At 32.9% G+C, this 20,700-nt stretch overlaps 3 protein-coding genes across 18 annotated transcripts in view; 1 reads left to right on the top strand and 2 right to left on the bottom strand.

Moving 5' to 3' along the window:
* LOC112464759 (protein SMG9) overlaps window positions 1-492 on the bottom strand; it is a 6,689-nt gene extending 6,197 nt beyond the window's left edge. For both annotated transcript variants that reach the window (XM_025031937.1, XM_025031936.1), the window contains exon 1: window positions 409-492. In XM_025031937.1, the coding sequence (XP_024887705.1) occupies window positions 409-464 (56 nt within the window). In that variant the 5' untranslated portion in view covers window positions 465-492. The remainder of the gene's footprint in view (window positions 1-408) is intronic.
* On the top strand, window positions 298-12,155 carry LOC112464757 (glycogen [starch] synthase). 6 transcript variants are annotated; one of them, XM_025031931.1, is made up of 12 exons: window positions 298-388; window positions 2,412-2,572; window positions 2,654-2,838; window positions 5,435-5,631; window positions 5,714-5,906; window positions 6,955-7,217; window positions 8,936-9,146; window positions 9,279-9,415; window positions 9,500-9,632; window positions 9,768-10,154; window positions 10,236-10,436; window positions 10,510-12,155. In XM_025031931.1, the coding sequence occupies exons 2-12, from the start codon at window positions 2,434-2,436 to the stop codon at window positions 10,540-10,542; spliced, it is 2,079 nt and encodes a 692-aa protein (XP_024887699.1). In that variant the 5' UTR covers window positions 298-388; window positions 2,412-2,433; the 3' UTR covers window positions 10,543-12,155. The 6 variants fall into 6 exon arrangements, with proteins under 6 accessions (XP_024887699.1, XP_024887701.1, XP_024887700.1 ...); XM_025031933.1 differs by lacking the exon at window positions 298-388 and adding an exon at window positions 500-612 and having other exon boundaries at window positions 2,426-2,572; XM_025031932.1 differs by lacking the exon at window positions 298-388 and adding an exon at window positions 505-612 and having other exon boundaries at window positions 2,421-2,572.
* Window positions 12,156-14,312: 2,157 nt separating this feature from the next.
* The window catches only part of LOC112464750 (mitogen-activated protein kinase-binding protein 1), a 44,525-nt gene continuing 38,137 nt past the window's right edge, over window positions 14,313-20,700 (bottom strand). For 7 of the 10 annotated variants that reach the window (XM_025031912.1, XM_025031905.1, XM_025031910.1 and 4 more), the window contains 6 exons: window positions 18,764-18,909; window positions 18,471-18,675; window positions 18,258-18,384; window positions 16,668-16,858; window positions 16,436-16,456; window positions 14,313-14,982 (listed from right to left, as the gene is read on the bottom strand). In XM_025031912.1, the coding sequence (XP_024887680.1) occupies window positions 14,600-14,982; window positions 16,436-16,456; window positions 16,668-16,858; window positions 18,258-18,384; window positions 18,471-18,675; window positions 18,764-18,909 (1,073 nt within the window). In that variant the 3' untranslated portion in view covers window positions 14,313-14,599. Of the gene's footprint in view, window positions 14,983-16,435; window positions 16,457-16,667; window positions 16,859-18,257; window positions 18,385-18,470; window positions 18,676-18,763; window positions 18,910-19,354; window positions 19,490-20,700 lie in introns of all 10 variants that reach the window. The other 3 variants (XM_025031913.1, XM_025031903.1, XM_025031911.1) reach the window with 3 other exon arrangements.

Consider the following 20,700-nt stretch of genomic DNA (forward strand, 5'->3'; position numbering starts at 1 on the left):
ACGCAATCAAAGGTTCATATACGAATTTACGAAAACAAAGCTTCCTTTATATGAGGAAGCAAAACTGACTCACAATTAATCACAAACGATTTACAAACGAAATACATTTAGAAAAATTAAAAATAATCAAATTTAGTAATTTCTGTCGGCTAGCTTCATAGAGATTTCCATAAGCTATATATGATCACCATCCGTTATAAATAGGTCACGTGATTTTCGACTGCAAATGGTGTGATTAAAATTATCTTCGCGTTCTAAATTTCTAATCAGTACGCGTGGATCAGCGAGACAGCTAGGTCTAATCCAACGTATCTTCACAGTGCTTTGCACGAGAGTCACCGTGGTTTATTGGTGGGGTTTCGTGTTGCAAGAGCGACGACAGCGAATGGTAAGTATATATGCGCTCACCAGGCGGCTATTTTTGTGACGATTCGAAGTACGCGCGTGCGAGCGTCAAGCAGCATCGAGTTTCTCGTTGACCTTGCGCGTGGTTCGTGGTGACTTTCGCTTGAACCTGACGGTGGAATCACATTTGTCCAGCAAGAGTACGCGATCAAAGTTAATCCGAGAATCCACCGTTTTCCACTGTCATACGCGAGAGATCGTTAAACGGTAAAGTATGAAAAAGTATGAACTGTAAGCACGTTGCTTCGATGGTCCTCTAATCTACGTATCGTGAGGTCGGTATAATTGACATTGTGGATATTTGGCATTGATCTTCAAGTGCGATATCTACAGCTCTAAGATCTTCGTAATCGTGGTCCATGTCACGTAACTCGATTTGGGAGACAAACGAAGCCAAGTGGGAGCGAGATCAGGGAATCCGTAATCTGCCGCGTTCTCAGAGAAATGCAGAGTGCAAGTTACACACACATGCACGCCGTACTATTCACGTCGGTACAAAAACGATTAGCACCGGCCACCGCAAACTGTTCTATTCGATCGACGATCTTCCACGTTTTCAGACGAGTGCGCGGACCCGTAGGAAAATACCTACGTAGACCGATTAGATATGATAATGGCTACGGTCAACGTGACGCTACAAATGCTTCGAAGCATTCCTTTTCTCTTTTCTTTCAATGAAGAAAGAAAGAGAAGAAGAACGCTCCAAAACATTTGTAGCGTCACGTTGACCGTGTAGCCAATGTCACGCGATAGGAAATGTTATTGACCCATGAGATGAGGTGAAGATAAATAGACATATGGTTCGAGTTTTTTGGTTTTTTCTATGATGATAAAACGCACTCTTTGAGACTAAAGTCTCCCATGCTTACTCATTAAATTAAAACATTTTAATTCAGCATTGAATGAATTTCTCTTACAGTTATTACGGTTATTACAGTACTATTTTTTACTGTAAACTTTAAAGCATACGTATAAGTAAACAAAATGAACAAATAAATATATTTCATAATTAGAATGTCTTTTTGAATGAAGAATATTGAAACCATTGAAACTTAAGAACTTTATGTAGATATATATAGAGGGGATTTATATATTGTATAGATTGCATCTTATGCACACGAGTATATATCTTAAAAAATTTGACTTACACCACACTAGGCTCTTATCCCTCCATATAAAAATTAAAAAAATATATATATATATATATTATATATATAATTTTATTTTTAAAAAGGACTATGTCCAGTTTGCGCCTCGAGTGAACAGTCATGAGTCGTATATTAATCGATAGGGGGGTACTCACGAAGTACGAAACAGAAATTTTACGTGCCTACGTGAAGTCTGGTGAGCATACTGACCTAACCTAAATTATAAATTATTTAAAAATGAAAATTTATTATTGTTTTAAAGTACTCTTCAAACCATTTAACTTTTGTTTAAAAAATTTTTTTCTATCCTGTATAAGTTTCGGAAATATTCGGCCCGAAAGAGAAAAGCCGATATTTTTCATCATATCAGTGTTTTAGTTCTTAACATGCATAAAGGTACGTATAAAAAAATACGCGTTTCTTATTTTGGTACATGGTCATAATATAATCATAATAGCGAACTTTGGACAGCTCTAGCACTCAGGGGACTCAAAAGTTGTGTCCATGGAACTTTTTAATCCTCTTTTGAGGCCCTACAATTCTAGCCATGTCTGATTGCTGTTCACCAGGGGCCCAATTTTTCATATAAAACTGGGCATAGTTTTTTAGGCTATAAATAAATATATATGAGTAAATATATATGACAGCAACATTATATATACCTATATATATACATATAAATATATATGTATTTATACATTATAAATAAATATATACATATATACATACGTATGTATATTTATGTATGTATATAATTAATATAATGTATTACACACCGCATATTATATTTTCTGTTAGAACAATTTAATAGGTACCTAGATATCAATTTTATTAAATCTGTTGAAATCAAACGAATAGGGATTTCAGAACAGATTACAAAATGTCAAGAGAACGTGCCTCCAGAAGATTTTATCGGGTAGACAGCACTAATGATTTGTTTGAATTTATGGACCGTGGCTATTCCGCCCAACATGAAAATCGGTGGAATTTTGAAGTTGCTTGGGAAGTTGCCAATAAAGGTGTTATATTACATAGTATTATATGTATGTGTAGATCTCTATTATGGATTCCTGATAATTATGTTGATAACTCTTTTTCAGTTGGCGGCATTTATACGGTAATAAGATCTAAAGCTTATGTCTCAACTGAAGAAATGGGCGATCAGTATTGTCTTATTGGCCCGTATAAAGAACATTCGGCACGTACTGAAGTTGAGGAGGCAGACTTTCCTTCTCATAACCCTTTGCATCAAGCGGTACAAGTTTTACGTGATCAAGGATATAAAGTAAATTTTATTTTTAAAAATTATGGACTTAACATTTAGTTATCAAAAATTATTTGTTAACTTTAGATCACGTGTTTAGAAAACTATAAATCAGAGTTTGAAAATATTATGATATATTTATGTACGTATCAAAATTTTCACGTTATATATCTGATATATATCCAAATATGGATATTTGTATGAAATTTTTTTATTTTAAAAAGATCTAGAATCTAGAACGTTTACATTGTTTCAAAAAAAAAAACTACTAACGTTAAAAATAATTTTTTATAGAAAAAAGAAATACAAGAATATAGGACAAACTGACGAAATTATATTATGTATTTCATATAATGTAAAACGCAAAAATAACTATCCATGTAGTGTAGATAAGGAAATATCAAAAGAGGAGATATCTAAAAAGATATCTCTTTCTATAGCACGTACTCCAGATTGATTCTGCCATACTCATACTAACGTAGTTTTTTTCTGTTATGTTTTACGTCAAATATTTGAAAATAATACAGTACAACCGCTCACAGAGTGCGTAGGGGCATCGCCAGGAACGCAACAGCTCACTGAGCCGCTAAGTAGCAAGAGAATGTGCGTGGTCCTTACCATGCACACTTACGTGCTACTTAGCGGCTCAGTGAGCGGTCGTGCTCCTGGATGCACCCGCCGTGACATAAATAGTCGAATGTTTGTTATTAGCTATATAGATCCGCTCGACATATCGACTGTTAGCCGTTCAATGAGCGATTATACTGAATGGGCTTAATAATACGCAGCGTTGCTATTATTCAGCTTAAAATCAGTAGTTTTGAAACTGATGATACATGTATCACATATAAATATCACGATATATTCACGATGTATGTCCAATATGTATCATTATCTATATATATCCTTCAAACTTTGCTATAAATATTCATCGATGATATTTTGCTGACAGCGAGTAGTTGGTAATTTATTTAAATGTATAATATGTAAAAAGTATATGATTTTAAAGGTGTATGTGTGCGTGCGTGCGTGCGTGCGTTTTAATCTAGTTGGATAATTTTTGTTTATTTTATTTTATCGAGAAATAACATTCGAAAAAATGTTTTTGACCAAGTTGTTTAATTTTTAGGCAGAAATAATGGTTATCTTGCGAGATAGAATTTCAAGGTTGATTTGGTTTTTTTTTTTTTTTAATAGAAACCCTCCATTTGTACTGCATATTCATGTATAGCTGACATCAAGATGTTTTCAAAACATTAAAAGTTTTATTTTTATCCAATTATTTCATATAGTTAGTTTTAGAGCCTGATCAATGTTATTGATTATTATGAATTTTTTTTTCTTTCCCATTTAGTTTTTAGGAAAATTAGTAAAATTTCGGAAAAAATGTTACTTAGCTTTGAAGGATTCAAAAATTTTGCTTCTATTATTTCTTTAACGATCTTGTAAATTCTGAGAATCATAAAACATTCTTTGTCTTTAACTCTGTTCAAAATTGCATATTGGAATCACACATTTCTGGTTCATTATTTGGTTAAATCTTGCCAAGACACTTCACATTTTAAGACTTTATTATTTTTGTTTAAGAAATATAATTTTTTTGTCAACTTGCAATCAAATTTATTTTGAAAATTTCTGATTGTTTATCAACAGAACGTGTTACAAGTTGTTATAGATACAAAATATGGCAATAAAAAGCTATTCGTGGATGTGCAAATGGATTTCCAGTATGTTCGTATTCAAATCATATTATAATCGTATTATAATATCAAGTTTAACTAGGAAAGAGAGATATTGATGATTTCATATCAGTCAATTTTCAATATTTTGTAACGTGTAAAATTTTAATATTTTGTATTTTTAACATTTTTGTAAATTTGATGCATTTTAGTTAATAATAATCTCGAATTTTTCAAGTAACCAATTTTCATTCTTGCAATAATATTAATCGCCACCCAAAAACTTGAAACTCAGAAGCAGAAATGCATTCAGTTTTGTCGATGGGTTTTAAGAAAAATTTGCTTTCTTTAAAAACTTAACCCTCGTAGTTACATCACCTGGGTCTGAGAGACCCTGCACATTGTTAAAACATTGTTAAAAGGTCAAGGTCCGTGGGGCTGGATCTGTTATTATACAAATATACACTTTTATGCACGAAATGGTTCTAATTTGTGAAATATATTTCAAGATGTTTTGTAAAACATTTTGATATCAAGCACGTCAATAAAAATTAAAGATTTTTATTTAAAAAGACCAAATCAGCTTTGATAATTGCAACTGAGAACAACCCAAGATCGTCAAATTATTTCTCCTTGAAAACTGCACAACTTTTATTGGAAACGTTTTTTCAAAAAATTAATTATTTCTCCAAACGTCATCTACGTAATAAATCATTCTTTATGTGTATGCACGCACGTGTGTTATAGTCTAAAATTTGTTAAAAAATTTTATCTCTGAGTAGACAAATATGTAATAACTGACATAATTTTCGCGTGCGCGCGCACATTTTTTTAGTGTCTATTTACTTGTATCATATTAGTATAGGTATAATAACAGTAATTTTGTAAATCAAAATATCTTTTTCCTCTTGGTTACATTATAAAATGTTTTTATTAAGGTAATAACAGGAACGTGGTTGGTGGATGGAAATCCTCAAATAATTTTGTTCGACATTGGAAGCGCTGCTTGGAAGCTAGACGAATATAAACAAGAATTATGGAGTACCTGCAATCTTGGAATACCTCATCTCGATATTGAAGCTAATGACGCTGTAATACTCGGATATTTAGTCTGTCAATTTATATCAGAATTTAGGTAACGTGATATTATAGATTTCTTATCATTCTCTATGTAATTTATACATATGTTAATTTTTCTCATGACAATGAAATAATAGAAAAGCAGCCGAAGAATACTCGAGCATTCCGCCGCGAGTAGTTGTACATTGTCATGAATGGCAAGCAGGTGTTGGTTTAATTGCTCTGAGAACAAGACACGTGGATGTGGCTACGGTATTTACTACTCACGCTACACTTCTGGGTAGATATCTTTGCGCAGGAAAGACTGATTTTTACAACAATATGAATAAGGCACGTAAAGTTTTTTCTTCATCCTTTCGCCTTTCCCCTTTCTCTTCTTTACCTTGATTTCTTGACTATATACATACTATAACGATCAACTTTATATACGCATATGCACGGACACACGCACGCACGCACGCGCACACACACACACACGGGGGATTTTACTTAAAATTTTTGAGTTGGGAGTCCCTTGGGACACTGAAATTTTTAAATGAAACCGCCTATATTGTAGTATATTGTTTGAAAGGACAAAAAATAAGACAAACATAATTTTGGGGCAAACCAGAGATACCTACGTTGATCCGTTCGGGAGTTATTTAAAGTCAAAGTTCGAAAAAACCACGTTTTGATCTTAAATAACTTCCGAACGCGTTAACATATCGACCTCTGGTTTGCGCCAAAATTTTTCTTATTTTATGCTCTTTCAAACAATATATTACAATATACTACAACATACACCAATATACTACAATATATTACAACATACTACAACATTCCATTTAAAAAATTCGTGGTGACTTGGCTCGTGGATCTGATGCCATGTATGTATGTATGTATGTATGTATGTATGTATGTGTGTATGTGTGTATGTGTGTGCGTGTGTGCGTGTGTGTGTGTGTGTGTGTGTGTGTGTGTGTATGTGTGTATGTGTGTATGTATGTATGTATGTATGTATGTATGTATGTATGTATGTAATAAAAAAGTTCAACATTTTATTTAATAGAACACGTTGGGATAACGTACTGAGGAAACTATGCTTAAAATATCAAAATTATTTTTATTTTTTCATGGAATGTATCTTTTTATTCGATAATAGAAGACATTGATTATTGAAAAAGTTGTTCAAGCTTAAAAAGAGCATAAATACGTTATTACGTCTCTCACTTTTAAACTAATTTTTATATTAGGGAAGGGTTTTAAATTACATTTTTACGTTTTATGAAGAATCACGTTCTTTTTGGTCGCCGTATCTATTTGAAGACATTTTGTATATTTAATATGTTGAATACGTGCTTGATATGTGATTAATGATATACTAATATACTTTTTGCAGTTCAATGTTGACCTAGAAGCAGGAAAGCGTCAGATATATCACAGATATTGCATGGAACGTGCAGCTTCACATCTAGCACATGTATTTACGACAGTTTCAGACATCACTGGCTTTGAAGCCGAACATTTGCTCAAACGCAAACCTGATATTATCACGCCGAACGGATTAAATGTAAAGAAATTTGCGGCATTGCATGAATTTCAGAATTTACACGCTGTTAGTAAAGAGAAAATACACGAGTTTGTGCGAGGTCACTTTTATGGGTTTGTATCAAACAAATGTACTTCTCTACAGACATTTGTAATGAGGACATACACGCTCGCGCACGCGCAATGAAATACGAAAAATAAAACTTTAACTCGTTATGCTGTCGTTATGTGCTTATAACGGCAGTTGCGCAGGTATACTATATGGTAAAAAAGCTGCGCAACGACAATATAACGATACTGCATAACGAGTCACAGAATCGCACTACACGGCTCTCCCATCTTGTGAGATTGTGACGTCAGAAGCGAGAAATGTTGAGACGTGACACGGTGAGAAGTCTTGCATGCCATTTCCAAATAAAAAGGTATTTGCATAAAATAACATTTAATTCTGATCACTTCAGCACATTCCGAAGTCCGAGGTTAGATTAGGTCTATCTCTTTCCCTTTTTTATAATAAACTGTTAAAAAATAAACTGTGGTCTAGTGGTAGAGCGCCAGACTCGTAATCTGAGAAACCAGGTTCGAGTTCACTTGAGCACGTAAAAATGGAATTTATTTCCGAAAGCTGCGCCCTCCGTGCGAGAAAGATTTTTGTGCGGAGCAAACTGGGCTCCTTTTTTCGGAAAGAAACATTAAGCCGTTGGATCCAAAGTTAAGTGAGAGGAGAAGGGTAGTGATGGACGAGACGTGTAACCCTAAGGGGATCGATTAAAACTTTCATTGTGCTGAAGTGATCTGTAGTGTTATTTTAAGCAAATATCTTTTTATTTGAAGATACCATGCAAGAATTTTCAACGTGTCATTTCTCGTTTCTGACATCACATTCCAAAATGACCGCGGCGAGTACCCAGTAGAGTCCCTCTAATTAGAATCTCGCCATATAGGTTGCATTCGGGGAGCACACTACTAGCGCTATTGCATCATTTTATCTTTATCGCTCTTCAGGTGTAAAACAAGGATAGAATAAGCAAATAGCGCTAATAGCGCGCTCCCCGAACGCAGCCATAGTAGCAAGTTTTGATTGGTTTGCCATTTCTTGACAAAAGTAAGAGAACAGAAAGAAAGAGATATAATAGAGAAAGAGAAAGCGATATAAATGTATATCGTGGTATATCGCTTTCTCTTTCTCTCTTATATCCTTCTCTCTCGGAGAATTTTGCCAGAACTGCAAGTTGGCCGGACTCTGATTAGAAGGACTCTATATATAGTACCCGGGAGCTTTAAACATCTGCTAGATTCGAAGGTAGAGGGAAATATTTTAGAAAAGAAATTGCACATTAGATTTCTTATTTGATAGCATTATGATCATCAGAATAAGTTCAATAATTTATAACACCGTGATTTTCAAATGACCTTGGATTTCAAAATTTTTGAGCAATGAAAATGTTTTGATGGATGGATAACGCATGTTTTTAAAATTTACCCGGCCTTGATTTGTAAAAGAAATCTCATCGATAAATAATAATTAATCAAATCAAAGATATTTAGTGCCATTTAAAAAAACCCTAATCTCGAAATGATCTTGAAAATAACTTTAAGAGAGAAACAATTTGTACCATTGTGCCATCACATTTTGCCCTAATGGGCAAAAAAATTACACTGTTTAATAATAGTTCAATTTTTCTATTTGACATTTTCTTCTCTATCTTCAAAAACCTAACAGAAATATTTAGTTTTCTCGTTCTTGTGACTTACTGTGTGTGCGTGTGTGTGCGCGCGCGCCTTTTTACGCATATATCTCGTACAATATTCAAACTTATATATGTTTGCAGACATTATGATTTTGATTTAGACAAAACGTTATATTTCTTCACCGCTGGCCGATATGAATTTGGAAACAAAGGAGCTGACATATTCATAGAAGCTTTGGCCAGATTAAATCATTATTTAAAAACGTCCAGGCCTGATCTAACAGTAGTTGCTTTCCTCATTTTTCCTGCAAAGACTAATAATTTTAATGTCGAATCTCTTCGTGGTCACGCTGTGAGTCATTATTAATATTAATATGTTATATATAGTATTAGTTCACATTACTGTTTGAAATACGTATTATAATATAAATTGTATGATTTATTATAACTAATACGTAGTATTTTGTCAACGTACTGTTATCAGGTAACAAAATCTCTACGAGACACTATCAATGATATACAGCAAAAAATAGGGAAACGAATGTACGAGTTGTGTCTCTCTGGTCGTATGCCTGAGGCTCAAGACTTGTTGCAGAAAGAGGATACTATTAAGATAAAACGGTATATTCAAAAGAACACAAGATAACATTATATATTTTTATAATCACGTTTCTTGATTTACTGACTTTCTGTTTTGTCTTATAGATGTTTATACGCACTGCAAAGGAATGGATTACCGCCTATTACGACACACAATGTTGTCGATGATTGGAATGATCCAGTGTTAAATGCCATTAGAAGATGTAATCTCTTCAATACCGTCCATGATCGTGTTAAGGTAAAAAAAAAAACATTTACAAATACGTACGCGTATGACACGCACCAGCATAGAGTTTAACGTAAACATTGATTAAGCACGTATTTAATATGTAGTCAATACTGTGCTTATATAACTAATATGTATCATTTATAGATGGTATTTCACCCAGAGTTTTTATCTTCGACAAATCCATTATTTGGCCTCGATTATGAAGAATTTGTCAGAGGATGCCATTTGGGTGTTTTCCCTTCATACTATGAGCCATGGGGCTATACACCAGCTGAGTGCACAGTCATGGGAATCCCCAGCATCACCACTAACTTATCAGGATTCGGATGCTTTATGCAGGAACATATAGCGGATCCAATGAGCTACGGTATCTACATCGTCGATAGACGTTACATCGGTTTGGAAGCGAGCATTCAACAGCTCGCTCAGTACATGTTCGATTTCGCACGACTTAGCCGTCGTCAACGTATCATTCAGAGAAATCGTACAGAGCGTCTCAGCGATCTCCTTGATTGGCGAAATCTTGGCATTGTAAGACAAAATACACGCACCTCATTATATTCATCTTATATCTTATATGTGTCTCTTCTGTATGTTCGTCGTTTTCCACAGTATTATCGTCAAGCAAGAATAAAAGCGTTGACTAGCGTGTATCCGGAACTGGCATCGGAATATGCAGAGGGTGGGATTGGTCGATTCACGTATCCCAGACCGATCAGTGAACCGCCATCTCCGTCATCTTCACGGCATACAACACCGGCCGCTTCTGTGCACGGTTCAGATGACGAGGACGAGGTTGATGAAGAAAAAGAGGTAAATACGTCAAACGTCAATTTAAATAGATATTGTACATTATTTTATGCTCACGTGCTTACTCATTCCGTAGCTAGAGGAATTACGACAATCGAATGGAAGGTAAATAAAGAGAACAAGAAGTATAATCGTGCGCAATAAGTTTCAAGATAATTTATAGAATGCGCATGTAACATTATAGCATTGCCAAAATACTAGTTGTACGTCCTAGTACGTGAAGTATGTGTATCTACATGTTTTTAAAAAATCTTAAATATTCTGAATTTTGAACGTTTATTTTATTAATATCTGTCACTGCCGTGCAAAGCACAAAACAGAATATACGTCGTAAGTGAAGTAAAGATATATACAGCAATACGTGTACGGACTCACTTCGTACCGTGATCATTATAAGTGATATTATTTACAATTTTTTGTTTGTTTACTAATGCAAATAAAACTTACGTTACTCTATTAAGCAGATCCAAACTCTCATAAGGCGTGCGTAACAAATATTTCAATATACTAATATGGGAGATTCTAATACATAAAAAAAGAAGATATAATATAGGTATATATATATATATATAATAAATTTTTTTAAATTAAACGTCCCCCTTGTTACCCTATATTCTCTCCAAACCGTGTTTTGATATCTTTACTAGTTCCCGAGATATTCTGACTAAAAGCTTTCAACGTAATACCCTCTGCATATACAGGGTAATGAAAAACTACTTAAGTGCCATAAATTTGGGTGATGAAAGAAGGGACCAATACGAGCATTTTAAGTATAGGATAGGAATCATGGGTCAACGATGGCTTCGTTACGGTGCTACACACGTTTAAAGTTTCACTGCGGTGCGGAAAAACTTTGGTACGTATAACTTCAGGGTCGATAGAGGACTATACTTAAAATGCTTGTATTGGTCCCTTCTCTTTTATCACACAAATTTATAGCACTTAGTTTTTTTATCTCACCCTGTGTGTATATATATATATATATATATATATCGCAGTGCCGTACGTGTGTGTGAGTTGTGTTTGCATATAGTAATATGAGCATACAATCAATGAATTTGATATACATAAGTATGTACGTATACAGAATATATTATTGTTATATAGAAATAATTATATTTTTATTAGAATTAGCATTTTTGAATAAAAGTTTCAATCATCTTGAGTTATAAATCCTTGCAACAATATTTACATCATTCACGTAGCAAGAAATGACGTTAAAGTACCATGTTGCGAAAAAATTGTAAAAAATGTGGATAACAACGTGCTGCAATAAATAAAAGACACGTCAACGATAATCAAAAATTTTACTTAATAATATTAACATAATATACAAAATGAAATGACTAAGTTACATTTTTTTGCGACACGTTTATATACGGCGAATTTGGCACTTGTATAATACCAAATTATCCACTATGTTATTTAATTTTGAATAAATATTTACACATTACAGAAGCGGTATAACATATTACATAATTGATAATAATTATAGTTTAACAAATACAACTGTGTACAAAGTCATTGTAATTTTTTTAGATAACCTGAAGCTATATATATACGTTTAAGTAATTACGACAATAAGAATGATAATTCGGAATGATTTTCTTATCGCATGACATTAGTTAATTATCATCATATATGCAATGAGATTCCATATTGTATTTATGTTATCTATCTGCGTACGCGTTGTCTGTACTAATAAATAATGTTAAAAATGTTGATACTACGTACAAAATATTCTAATTTCTAGTATTAATTATTTTAGTCTCGATTATATATCATGTAGCGTATCATTTAGAATTTAAATGATCTAATTGAACATTTCCATTTTCTCGATTATGAATAGAAAAGAAGCGTTCATATCGTACACAAAAGAAAAATAATTGATAAATGTCACTCACATCCACATATTCAGTAAGTTTCACAATAACCAATTTCCAATTACTATAAATGATTATGAGAATATGATCGAATAATCATATACGACTCGGATATTAACAATGTAAGCGATAAATTAATACACAATATGTATTAATTGAATGACCATCACTTTAACACACTTAAATGGCACTCGTTAAATAGAATTTTATGAAAAACTGTAATTATATTAAAATAAAAAACAAATGTGCATAAAAATTGAAAAAGAGAGTATTACAATTCTTAGTAATACGTATTTTTTACTTTGATTATTCGATATAATCCTGAAAAATTCATCGGGACATATTATCTTTTAATTGAGCAGAACAATTTAAAATGGATGATTTTATGCACGTGCAGCTTCTCTTAGCAATAATGTTTACGTGAAAAAATATACAAGCACTTAGTAATTTCCGTGATGAAATACATAGGACAATATTATTATGATCGAGTAAGTATCAATAAATTGTAATTTTCATTCAATGCAGTCTATTATTAAAAAGAAGCTTAAGAAATTTTTATATTAAAATTATACAATTTATAGTCACAATAGTAACTAATGATCCTAAATAAAATAATATCTACGTTTATATTTCGAGATATCAAATTTCATTAAAATATTAGCAAATCTCTATCGTCGACTCGGACTCAAGTAGCCTGATTTGATATTTTACGCAGTGACTACATAGTTAGACTTTTATTTCATACTGGCAAGCTTTAGTTGTTTATTTTTTTATTACTTTCTGCAAAGCTTATAATAGCGAAGGAAGAAGGGTGTTCCTTCTTTTAGACCGTTGATATAGATAACCTTTGGTTACATAATAAGAGCACTAATATTATGTTAATATTGTTCAATGTATCATATGCGCGCGCGCGCGCGCGCGCGATCGCGCGTGTTGTGTGTGTGTGTGTGTGTGTGTCGCGTGCGTGTGCGTGTGCGCGCGTGTATTTGTTTGGAAACTATTCTATTAGTCTATTAGTCTTCAGTTAATTGGCATTTTACGGTGTATGGCTTCAAAGTATAAATGGTTGCGATCGTTAGGGCCACTTCGACCAAACTCCGATTAACTTAATCATTGATTAAGCCCCAGTTTCACAAGTATCGGTTAACTTTTAATCTTAGATTAACTCACTCTTCGTCTCTTTCTAACGTCCCTCTAGAAAGAGACGAAGAGTGAGTTAATCTAAGATTAAAAGTTAACCGACACTTGTGAAACTGAGCCTAAAGGGTTGTCACATGACAAAATAATTAGTATGACCATTTGTATATCAGGCGTAGATGCGGATGGCATAGACTAATTTCAATATCTATTAGTACTTATGACGATAATTATTTATACTTCACATCGTAGAATATAAAAAACGATGACAACAGATTTCGATTATTTATATATCTCACGTTACATCTATTGACATTAATTTATCTTATCCGAATTTAAGAGTTAATCACAAAAGCGGATACGATCTACAATTGACAAAAGGAAAAGAGAATTTCTGCGCAGCTACGCACGATATGTATACAAAGTTTTTACGTACGGGAACATATTCCCTTCATTTTCATAAAGTGAAACACATTTAAATTCTCAAAATCAAAGAGAAATAATTATCAATAGTACACCAAGCAGTGTACACCAACAGACCACGAGGTACATTCTTCGTATCATCTCATGAATATATCGGTACATTAAGGCTCCTGGTCCCTGAGCCGAGAACTCTGCGTTGACGGTAGCGCCGTACCGTCGCGGCAGAAATAAGAACTCTCTCCTCTCACTCTCTCCAATGGAGAATTCTGTCTTGTGACATGTTGACAACCTTATTTTAAGTTGCGGTATATTTCTTTATTATTCGCTCTGTACTTATGCTCTAACGTTTAACGTATTCGTGAAACTCGTAAAATTGTCCGTATGGTAAGATTTGCAAGAAATATATATGCGGAAGGAACATTCACCACTCCTTTCGATAGTCGTCAAACGGCTTGTTTTCCGTATGTTTAGGCTTTGTTTTATGGCTGTTTGTTTATTGTCGAGGGAAAAGGATAGTATCCGGTCAATTTTTGAAGTGTGCTGAAACGATCTGTCGTGATTTTTTATTGAAATGTCTTTTTATTTCGGAAAATACCGCAACTTAAAATTAGGTGTTTTCCTCGCCTCGATAGTAAGAATCCAATATGGCCGCGGTGACTACCCAGGAGCCTTAAATAACGATGGCAATCACATTTTCCTTATCAATTCTCCAGACGGACGGATTTATGTGTGACTTGATTGAGTTCCTCCCATCCTCTGTTGCATCATAGTTAAGAGTAGTTCTGAATATTGCTGCATCATATTGACTACCTTGCCCTGATCCTGACCCGCGAGTAATTCTTGAAACTTCACCGTCGCTTCATTAGTGACGACGCTTCCGCTACTTCCATCGTTGTCGTTCTCACCACCGCTGGCAACGACCAGTCGTAAAGTACGCATGGTTTCGTTAACAGACGACTCTAATCCACGTAGCATCGTATCCCGATCGATCGCTCTTCTAGACGGGTCGTCGTCGTTGTCTATCATCAAACGTTTGTACAATTGCACGACGTTGTCCGCAGTGCGTGTAAGCTCATCCGCGATCGTGTTGCATAATTGTGTGGAGACTGCAAGAATGCGTAAGAAATGTTATATTTTTAATAATAAATCCACGCATAGAAGAAATAATTATATATTTATAAAAGGCATGCATGTCACACATTAGTTTTAAGATCTCGAGGTCACGCTACGTGGTATCTATCAAGCTGTGTAATCTTTTAATGATAAACTCTTGAACTTTTCTAGATAATGATTCAAAGAACTTTTTTGTACGAGTTCGTCAAACAGCCTGATGATTGGGCGCCAAGTTAAAAAAAAGTCATGATATATTTATATAAATCAAAATATCCGATGTATACAGGGTGTCTCATTTTAATCGATCACCCCCAAGAACTTTTTTATTTGTGATTCTAGAAAAAATGCTTTAGACGAAAGTTGTTTGATTTGAATGGGGACATATGATTCCAATGTGAGTCGTGTCATACATGTCATTTCCAAAAAATTTCAAAGAAGACTAATTTTTTTTAATGAAACTTGAGTTTTTTCTTGAGATAAAAGTTTAGAAAAGATCTCGTCGAGACGTTTTCAAAACACTATAATAAAGCCCTCTTTAATTAAGGATTTCCTGAGATATTTAAAATTTTATTATAATATTTTTAATATAAAATATGAAATATCTCGTAAAGTATATTCACTTTTCTATAACTTTACCTTTATACTTTTATACGTAGAATAATGAAAGGAAGTGATTAATAATAATAATTTTTACATTTGCAATTTTGCAAAATTAAATGCGTCTATAAAATGCAATCGAATTTTTTTAAATAATGTTTTCTATTTTTATACAACAATCGATTTCTTTCATTATTCTACGTAAAAAAGTATGAAGATAAAGTCATCGAAAAGTGAATACTTTACGAGATATTTCATATTTATCATTAAATTTCCTATTTTATATTAAAAATATCATGAAAAATTTAAAATATCTCAGGAAATTCTTAATTTAAGAAAACATCGATCACATTGACCTAGCCGAGGAAAAAGTCACTCAAGGTCAAGTCCATATTTTCATCTGTCCCGCTCGATATTCTACAACTTTTGTTTGAAACATTTTTTTACGTATCTTCCATATTTTCCGAGATATTTTCTTAAAGCAAATTAAAATAAAACACCCTGTATATATAGTTATTTTCACTATATTTATCATGCGTAAGTGAAATTCTATATAAATATAATCTATAGATTTTTGTACAAATTATTTTAAATATACGTGTGAGTAAATAATTCATACAATATGACAATAATATGTTAAAATATATATCTTTGACTTTGTTGACGTACTGTTCATAAAATTTAATTCCAAAATAAATAACATTTAACATTTATAGCTCCATAACTTATTATAAACTTCAAGTTTTTTTTATCACAACCATCACAGCATGATCACTTATAAATTTTGGATACACACACATTGAAATATTATATTCACAATGCAGTATTAATAAATTATCTTTAAATTACCTAATGTTTTATCCATGCCTACTGCAAGAATAAAATTAAAATTAGATATCGATTATATAACATATAGATGAATTAATTAAAGGATACCGATTATATATATATCTGCACGTATATAAATTTGAAAAAAATTATATCTTAGCATTATAGTTCTTGTTATCTTATAGATTTAAATTTTTTAATGATGACAGAGAAATGATTATAATCACTGGGTGTTTAATTTTGGTATACTCACGTTCGACACTAGCTACATCAATAGCGCGATCGGTGTCCTTAACTGGTAGCTCATGTGGACTAGGCTCCAACTGATTTCTATTCGCCGCGGATATCCTACTTCCATTTTGCCCGATCGCACCGGCACCATTCCGGCCATTTGTGATGATTGCCGATCCAGATTTTCTTACCGTTGTACCGGGTAAACTTAAACTAATTAAAATAGATATTACTTTATACTTACGCTTATACTATCACTATTATAATGATTAGGTAAATGCATACTTCAACGTATACATCCTCCGATAATCTTGATCTTAATATATATTATTTACTAAATATTGTGCAAATTTTAATCCGTGCTCATCATTGATTTAAAAAGTTTTAATCAAACTTGTAACCAAATTAACCCCTCTATAGATTGCTCTATAGATTGATTTATCAGCATCTGACTCAAAAAAATAATATTACTTTGACGCAATGTCAAATTGATATTGACTTTGGGAGTTCAGGCTACACGGTCCATATATCGACTTTCGCATATGGACCTTTGATCGCGTATAAAGCTGGATCTACGCAACCAAATCTTAAAGAATTACTGCTACTAAGCTGACCCTTTTTCAATTCATAAAAAGGTTAAAAAAATGAAAAAAGGTGTGCAACGTGGAAACTTGCACATTGCTTCCTCATCATTACAGATCGCTACCATTCCTCCTATTTTATTTCGCTCATAAAGATTCCTCTATGAGGTAGCCAAACTAATAATAATACTAATACGTATGCAACAAATAAAATACAAGCTTCCTAAGAGGAGCTTTGTGAACAAAATAAAATAGGACCAATGGTAGCGATCTGTACGGATGAGGAAGCACGGTGCAAGTTTCCACGTTGCATACTTTTTAGACATATGTATTTAGTTTAGGTTTTAGGTTTAGGTTTTAATGTATGATAAATTAATAATTTTAATAAGATAAAAAATCTTATACCGTGTAGGATTAAATATTGTGTAAGTACTATGTAAATAAATAAAAAAATAAATATTCTTTTTATACTAACAAACAGTTAAAACTTATACAGATGTACTATGAATTATTTAATATGTAGTCATACCATAAATTCTGTTACTAAGAAAAATGGATTTATTTCTTAAAATAAAATAAACTAAAATAAAAAGCAGCGTGAGATATATACTCGTTTTATTGCATTGACCTATTACAATAAAATAATCATAACTATTAAAAATTTCTATCTTTTGCTTTCACAAATTTCTTCAAACAGTCGGGCTTAAAATTCGCCTGACTCGCACATTTGCCGTTGATGATTTATTGATTATTTTTAAATCGTACGTGATTAATGTAATAAAACGAGTATCATTCGTTCATACTGCTTTTTATTTTAGTTACGAAATAAAAATCTATTTTTCTTAGTAATAGAATTTGTGGCATATGAAATAATCCTAACGATATATATCAAGATTTCTGGATTATCAGAAAATGTAAATACATTAAGTATATATATTTATCATAGTTTAATGGGATTATTAAACTTTTTCATTTTATACTGAAAATTAGTAATAAAAAAACCAAGAGCTATCAAAACATCGAATTTTTACCTAGCAGAGGAATGATCGATACTGATGCTTCTAGGTCTTGGCGGTAGTGCCGGTTTTCCTCCATTTCCATTCGACGAGGTATCTTCCGAACTCGAATCTTCTTGATTTCCCACTTGACTTAGATTAACTGCGAAAGAAATGTATATCTTAGGCAAACACTGATATTTTCGTTCGTACGCCTCTTCGCTGATACGAAATGAGAATTTCACGTACCAGTCGAGAAAGCCCCTTGCATTCCTCGTCTTCTCAAGATTGATGAAACATTGTTACTAGAAGAACTCGATTTATTTTGATGATTAATTTTATTTTGAGAACTAATCGTCGGTCTCATCAGACCGCTTGTCCTACTGTTAATGCTAGATTGGCCATTCCACCCTCTAGCTCCTCCTGCTATACCGGCATCCGATTCCGAGTCACTCTACAACGTACAATAATTTTTATTTAACGTATTACTTATGCATGTACGATTTTCGGGGTTCTTATATTGCGCATATCACAAAATATACTTGGTTTAAAACACCAACGCTGCTGCTTCTTGTTATGTGAGTCGAGTGAGTTTTTCCTGAAACATATCTGGATTGGCTGCTAGAATTGGCACCGCCACCAAATCTTGATGTTGCACTTACATTTTTACTTCCTAACTTTCCTGAAACTATTATCACTTGTTAGGAAAAGAAATTTACCGAAATGTCTTATGCTGCTTATGCATATTTTTAACACATGAGTGCTTGCGTAAGGATCAATTTAACCCACATTTTAATTTATTTATATTTTACGTATAAACAGACGTGTTCATTTTTATTTGGTACGTGTGTAGATGGAAGAGGGCTGCCCTTGGATTATAAACTGAGACATGTTTTAAACAAAATAATTTTTAACCATTAGAAATGTTTATGCGTCTGGATCAGTTTGTCCTCCACTACGCGAGCACTTACGGGTTAATATAGTTGATACACGAAATATTACGAAAGACAAATATACGTGTAAAATATCTAATATAGAAATTTAAGTGTAGTGAGAACGACTCATCGAAATATAATTCATTGAGCATAGAAGCGTATGAAAATATATTATCCGTACGTAATGATGAGAGATACCTTGTACAGGGCCATGCAACAACCTATTTGGAGGACTGATGGAAAGATCACTCAACGAACAGGCGCGTCTCATGCCACTCTCTTCCTCTTCGCTGTCAATAACTTTTGACGAAATTCGCCCCCCACTACTGCCAGCTGTTGACAACGCGCACACACATGCACTAATCGCTACTATTTGCATGATGCTTTTCTTTTTTGAAGAAATGTTTATTATTTTTCTTAAGCTTACCTTTATTTCATAAATATTTATCTTTACATAATTAGCTCCAAATGACTTTCAGCTGACCTTGATGTTGATTTTGACCTCTTAGGAAGTCAAGATCATTGATCTTTCCCGTCGCTTGGTTAATAAAAAAAAGTTCTGTGAGTTAATAAATGTGTTGAAAAGAATCTAAATTTCTTTGATCTTTGTATATATATATATATATATATATATATATATATATATATATATTGCGATTATGACTGAGAATATCATCCATATCATTCTAACCCAACGTAATCTAATCCAAACCTAATCTTAATTTCAAATTACATATAATATACAAATTACAATAATCTTGATCTTCTTAGAGGTCATTAAGGTTAACGGAAAGTATTTGGGGCTGGCTCTGTGTAAAAGGTAAATATTTACCCTTTTATTTTTAAGCAGTTAAATTTACAATATAAAAACCACTGTTTTTTCATTAATAGAAAAATAAATATATGACAATGTAAAATAAATAAATAAAATTGATCGACATGTAGAATATATTTAATACGTATTTCCTTATGTGCAAGAAGATCCAGTTCAAAGTAATCTTGATTTTACCAATTTTCTATAATTAATATGATACGTTGACTTATAGAGCTTCTTGCACAAAGTAAATAATTAAAATAAGACATTAGAGAGCAGGATAGCGACAAAAAGGAAAGAAGGGTAATGTTGTAACTTAATGAGAAAAACATGCGGTTGCGTTCCGTGCAAATGGAAATGATTAAAAATATTAACCAAGTCTTCGCACAACTTGAAAAGCGTTTAAACTGAAAAGTAAAATGCTGTCGTCTTGAAATAAAATCGAACGCGATTATACGTAAGCGATAAGTGGACGATTAACTATGGTATTTCGTTGAGACATTTCACTTTTCTATCTAGATACAAAGGTACGCCATCAAGTAAAAAGAATTTAAAAAAAGTATCTTAAATATTAAAATGCAAGAAAAAGATACATCAATCCTCCATGTAGTCTCCTTGTTCTACACAACTGGTTTAATGTTTCACGTAAGGAACGATGCCATCGGAATTTTATTTGACTGCTTCTTCAGCTCCTATTATTTCTTTTGTCCTTCACACAAAAAAGGATGAC

This window comes from Temnothorax curvispinosus, unplaced genomic scaffold (assembly GCF_003070985.1).
Source record: "Temnothorax curvispinosus isolate PA1 unplaced genomic scaffold, ASM307098v1 QBEX01014555.1, whole genome shotgun sequence".
Taxonomy (NCBI): domain Eukaryota; kingdom Metazoa; phylum Arthropoda; class Insecta; order Hymenoptera; family Formicidae; genus Temnothorax; species Temnothorax curvispinosus.

Excerpts from the sequence above, each read along its gene's own strand:
- LOC112464757 (XM_025031927.1), top strand. The coding sequence starts at position 1,162 with ATGTTATTGACCCATGAGATGAG. Across the intron at positions 2,573-2,653 it reads TTGGGAAGTTGCCAATAAAG|TTGGCGGCATTTATACGGTA; the intron begins GTGTTATATTAC and ends ACTCTTTTTCAG. Across the intron at positions 9,633-9,767 it reads CCGTCCATGATCGTGTTAAG|ATGGTATTTCACCCAGAGTT; the intron begins GTAAAAAAAAAA and ends TATCATTTATAG.